This window comes from Prinia subflava, chromosome 12 (assembly GCF_021018805.1).
Source record: "Prinia subflava isolate CZ2003 ecotype Zambia chromosome 12, Cam_Psub_1.2, whole genome shotgun sequence".
In the NCBI taxonomy this organism is placed as follows: Eukaryota; Metazoa; Chordata; class Aves; order Passeriformes; family Cisticolidae; genus Prinia; species Prinia subflava.
The window spans coordinates 8,927,059-8,932,846 of record NC_086258.1 but is presented as its reverse complement, the minus strand read 5'-3'; the positions used below and the strand labels follow the sequence as shown (position 1 = coordinate 8,932,846).

The window sequence follows — 5,788 nt, the reverse complement described above, 5'->3', positions numbered from 1 at the left end:
TCAGGGAAAAGTGGAACCAAACGCCAGGATCTGAACACTGAGGATCATTGCCATGGGTCCCCCCTAATCACTGCAAAATGAGAACATATTTGCCGTGACTGGGAATTTCAGGAGCACATGACAGCAAGCCCTGCTCCCATCCCTCCCGTGGATTTGTGCTATTAGGGAAAGACTCAATTACTCAGCACTAAATGCCTGAAAAGGACAAAGCCACTCAAAGCTCCATAATCACCTTAAAGTGGATGAAACAGGAGAGTGGGGGGAATGTATGTCTTGCATAAATCTAAAAATTAAAGAGGAAAAAAACCCCAAACCCAAATTCCTACACTCTGTTGAATTTTGGGCCCAGATTCTTATTGGGAATGTGCAAAATGAAAATCTACAAGAAAGATACTTATTACATGCCTGAGACATTAAGGAATATTTTTAGGAAAATGGTGGAGATGGATTAAGAGTGTGGAGTGCAAAATAATCTGGCTTCTGTCCTCATTGTGTTTTTCATGGCCACAGGAAAATAGGCTCTTATGGATTAAAAGAATCTTACACTAACCTGCACTGTACAAAGAATAAACCACCCAACCAAGTGTTGCACTTTGATAATCAAATCGCCACCTCGACCTTCAAAGAGATACAAACTCCAGAGACGAGCATGTCAATTTATCCACAAAAATTAGCACTGTGAAATAAGTTAATTTATATTAGAAAAAAAAAAAGAAAAAAAAGAAAAAAAAAGAAGACGAGGATATCGACACATTTCTGGGCTAGAAGAAAAGTCACCTCCTGATCCCACATGCGCTTGGTTTTATTTACATATCCACGAAGACCATGAAACACCAGCCCAGGCCCCCCACCAGCAGCATGGTGACGTGGATCCCGTAGATGAGCAGTTCATTCATCAGGCTGAAGTCCACCCGCCTCCGGCCCAGCAGGAGCAGGATGATGGAGAGTTTGTACTGGAAGCGCAGGAAGATGCGGATGCCGAGGTACTGAAGGCAAAACAAGATCGAGAGAGCCACCCAGAGGATGGAGGTGAAGAGGCTGCAGCTGAAGTACAGCAGGAAGCGGATGAAGCCGTACATCCACCGCGACTTGAGATAGATGTCGAAGTTGTTGTACTTGGTGCGCACCAGGTGCGTGGTGCGCACGGGGCCGCAGGCAGAGTGCAGGCAGGTGGTGTGCGGGCCGTGGAACGAGCGCACCCGCCGGGGAATGGGGATCACCGGCATCACCGGCGCCGCGCCGCGCTGCCCGCCCCGCCGCGGGGCGCTCATCAGACGGCGGCGGCGGCGCACGGCGCGGCTAAGCCCGGCCCGGAGCTCCGCGGAGGGGGACACCTGCGGGGAGGCACAGAGAGCACGCTCTGGGTTGGTGCTGATAGATAACAAAGGTAATAGGGATTTTCGCTAAATTACAGGCAATAAAAAGTTTCGGTTCTTCTCGATCTGCTGAATAAAGAGACTTATCCTGGCCGATTTCAGTACTGGCGCTCACTTACAACTGCTTCCCAAACCTCAGCCTCTTCCCTTAAAACATCTCTGTTCCCCACACAAACACACTCTATTTCCACACCAAATAAATTCCAAATTTTCTGAATTCCAAATTATTTTCCCCAGCCGGCACCAGCTGTAGCCCGTTATAAACTTTATCCACTGTTAACGCAGCAAAGAGGTTTGGTCTGAAATTATCCTGGCTAATTCATGAATCTTTCCTTATCTAATCTTTCCTTACCCTCCCTGCAAGAGCCCACCCACCTGAGCAATAATATTAATGTGAGAGCAGTAATATTAATGTATGTGTTTGCACTGGGTCATATTTCCTTTAAAAGCAAAAAAATAAAAGAGTTCTCTGAGTACTTTCACAAGTGGATCCCAGATTTGTGCTCATTTCCAAACTTGGCAAAGCTTCACCAAATAAACAAACTGAAAATAATGGAAGGTCTTGGAAGAACAATGAGGCAATCGTGTTTTTCACACTCCACAGGATGTACCTCCCCCAGCTCAGGCCAGCCTTGTGCTCTCACTGTCACTGCAAGGCCAGGCAGCCTTTCAAAGGCATCCACCAGTTTATTTCTCCCCTTGGGGACCTGCAGAGATAAGTGAATTTATCTTGATCTTCTGCAGTGTTTAGGATTTATAATCTTAACATCCTTCCACACGCCCATTGTTGTTGTGTGAGTGATGAGCAGGAGCCTGTGAGCTGCTCTCTGCTTCACCCCAGGCTTCTGATGTGCCAAATTCCGGGAATTATGAAATGACAATGCTCTCATCAGATAATGCTGGAAAACAACAGGGACTTCCCCAGACTCCTCACACACCCAAGTGGTCACATCCAGGCAGATCTTTGCTTTGTTGAACCAAAAATCTGACTGTTCTTCAAATTAAAACTAATTCAAGAATTCTTTCGTTTCGTTACTAACAGAACTAAGCAAGTTCTAAAGCTGCAGGAAATTGTATTTTTGATATCAAAACCCTTCTCTGATTCAATGTGTGTATCAGTGGGGAAGTCTCTGCCTTGCTTCCTGCCTCAAATGGAAATGGAAATTCCAGTTCTGATCTCTCCTGCTCAGCCCCACATTCCAATTCCTTGCTCCTTACAGAAATATGGGGCAGTATTGGCTCTACCTGGATCAGGGACTACCAAAAAGGAGTGGGGGCTCAATTATGATTTCAGGAATTTAGGAAACCAAGGGTTCTCCTCAGTCATCACAGACACCCTCATCATTTTAGGTGCCTCTTGCCCCATTTCCTGCCTGGAGCCAGGAAATGCCAGTGGGAAGTGTGGCTTTTGCAAGGCACAGGAATTGCTCAGACACTGAACCAACACTGCCCAAACCCAACCCAGCTCTGTGCCTGCAGCATGTGACCCCTCACACTTCCCACATGATGGGCATGAGCTGCTCAGCGTTTGCTCTCAGAGATATTTTTGGAGGACTAAAGCAAGACAGGTCAGAAATCACATGCTGGGGATTCAGAGCACTCAATTCCTGATGATGCAGCCTCTCCTTGCAGCTTCCTTCACCAGGACACAAAGTTTTCCACAGTTTCCACAAACTCTTGCACAGTTACTGTGCCCACCACGGGAACAAACAGGCTTTGGTGGGTTCATGCTCTTTGGATGAACTCAAAATATCAACACTGGAACATTGGGAGGACAAAATAAACTCTGAATTATTACATTTTAGGGGTGCTGCCATCCACTCAGCAGGTCGGGGCTCCGCTGCCGCTGTGGGATGCCACTGAATTCTTGGAACAAAGGAGTGAAGTTTTCCTGTGACACCTTCTAGGAAGAGGGACAGAAACTGCAGAGGTGCTTCATAAACTCACAACTCTCTGCACAGGAGCTGATCTGAAAGACAAAACGACACAATCATTTTCGATTTGCTCATTTTGTGCATGAAATGCTCCCAATTACCAGGCTTCTCCTCAAGCATCAATTTTTAAGCCAATAAAGACTCCAAAAAGAATCCAGCACTCAGCAATGTATGGATTCCAGCTTCCTGATCCATGCTGGGAAGAATCAGTGAGCTGCTATTCAATGCCAGCACAGAAAATCCCAACTGGTCACCTTCTGCTGCCACAGACTGTTCTGGGGCACATGAAACACGACACAGGGAGCACAGACTTTCCAAACTGAATATGGAACAGCAGATCCTCCCCTGTGAGGGTGGGCAGGCCCTGGCACAGGGTGCCCCTGGATCCCTGGCAGTGCCCAAGGCCAGGTTGGATGGGGTTTGGAGCACCCTGGGACAGTGGAAGGTGTCTCTGCCCATGGCAGGGTGGGATGGGATGAGCTCCCTTCCAGCCCAAACCCTTTGTGTTTCTGTGATCATCCCCCGGTCTGTGTTTTGCACGTGATGCCCACAAACAGGTTTGGATATCCACTCTGTAATTTTGGGGGCCAGCTCGGTCTTTTCGGGGCATCATCCCACAGCTCAAAGGATTCCAACCCGAGGCCGCTGTCCCCCACAGCAGCACCTTGGCGGTGGGCTCGCCAGGACGTGAAAAAGGCGAGTAACTCTTCGTTCGGGCGAGTTTTTCCCTCCCTCTCCGTTGAGAAGGGAGCGCAGGGTGAGCGGGGCGCGGCAATCCCGCATCCCTCGGGCATTCCAGGCAGCAGCCGCCAGCCTCGGGGCACTCCCCATTCCCGGAGGAGGAGCGCTGGCGGCACCGGACCCCGAGGGCTCCCGGAGGGGCCGCACGGGGTTGGGGACAATGACAAATAAAGGTTAGAGCCGAGGGGCGAGCGGCGGGAGGAGGGGAAACGCCAGCTCCTCCTCCATCGCACCGATCCCGATCGGGGAAGGAGCTGCGGCACGGAGCTCGGCCTGGCCTTCCCCGGCAGCCCCGCACGGCCGCGACTCGCCCCGGGGACAGGGACCCCCGGGCCCGGCGGGCAGTGACCGAGCGCTGCCGCACCGCCGGGCCCCGGGGCGGAGCTCCCGCCGCCGCAGGGCGAGGCCCGGGCCCCGCCGCCCGCCGGGCCGTGCCCCGCACTCACCGTGGTGCCCATGGCCGCGCCGGGCCCGGGCGGAGCGAGGCCCGGGCCGCCGGGCGCCCGCTCTGCGCATGTGCGGGGGCGGCTCCGGTTCCTCCGGTTCCGGCGGCGGCGGCGGGCGGGGAGCGGCGGCGCGCGGTGATGGCGTCATCGCGCCGCGCCGGCCCGGCCGGAAGTGCAGGGGACGCGTTGCCCTGGCAACGGCGGCGGCCGGGCCTGGTCACACCGGGGGTCACTCCAAGGGTCACACCGGGGGTCAGTCCATGGGTCACACCGGGGGTCACACCGGGGGTCACTCCGGGCCTGGTCACACCGGGCCTGGTCACACCGGGGGTCACTCCAAGGGTCACACCGGGGGTCACACCGGGGGTCACTCCGGACCTGGTCACACCGGGGGTCACACCGGGGTCAGTCCATGGGTCACACCGGGGGTCACTCCGGGCCCGGTCCCACCGGGGGTCACTCCAAGGGTCACACCGGGCCTGGTCACACCGGGGGTCACACCGGGGGTCACTCCGGGCCCGGTCACACCGGGGGTCACTCCATGGGTCACACCGGGCCTGGTCACACCGGGGGTCACTCCAAGGGTCACACCGGGGGTCACTCCGGTCTGGTCACTCCCGGGCTGAGGTTCCGTATCCAGCGTTACAGGAGCAGCAGCCAAGGGTTGTCCAGACAATCCCCAACAGACCCCAAAAATTCCTAAAAAACAAAGCAGGCGGAGAAAGATTCAAAACAATGTAAAGGGAAGGAAAACAACTTCCTCCCCGCTGTTTTCCCTTAGATTTAATTAGGAATACTTCTTCATAGTGGAAAGAATACACAACTTTAGCATTGGCTCCCTGCCCCACTTTCTGTTTGGGCTGTGCCACGGTGGGAAAACATTAAATAATAATAACTGGGGCCATCTGTCACCTCTCAGAGCTGCTGCTTGCACAGACCACTGGTGCCTCCCGGAGCTCCTGCCGGGCCCGGTTCCTCCCCTTCCCCTGCCCTGCAGAGCGGCTTCATCCTGAAACTCCAGAGGGAATTGTGGAGAAGGCAACAACTGGGGAATTCTCCTGGAAAATTGGCATCTCCACATGCCCCACGCAGCTCCTGGTGGGAGGGAGAAGGGGAAGTGCAGAGCTGATGAATTTCCCCAGTAGCCTGGAACTGGGAGTATCTGTTTGGTGCCTTGGATAAGCAGCAGAGCCACCCACATTGCATTTATTTCCCTCTGCCGTTCTTTGGGACTGGAGCCACAGCCCAGAGATGGGAATTTCAGCCCGAGAAACAAAATTCTGAAGGCACT

The 5,788-nt window shown here is 53.5% G+C and overlaps 1 protein-coding gene across 1 annotated transcript; it reads right to left on the bottom strand.

Moving 5' to 3' along the window:
- Nucleotides 1–642: 642 nt before the first annotated feature.
- Nucleotides 643–4,656, bottom strand: TMEM250 (transmembrane protein 250). The gene is made up of 3 exons (XM_063409670.1): nucleotides 4,498–4,656; nucleotides 3,175–3,345; nucleotides 643–1,334 (listed from the first exon to the last, which is right to left on the bottom strand). The coding sequence occupies exon 3, from the start codon at nucleotides 1,269–1,271 to the stop codon at nucleotides 807–809; it is 465 nt and encodes a 154-aa protein (XP_063265740.1). The 5' UTR covers nucleotides 1,272–1,334; nucleotides 3,175–3,345; nucleotides 4,498–4,656; the 3' UTR covers nucleotides 643–806.
- Between the last annotated feature and the right edge of the window lie 1,132 nt (nucleotides 4,657–5,788).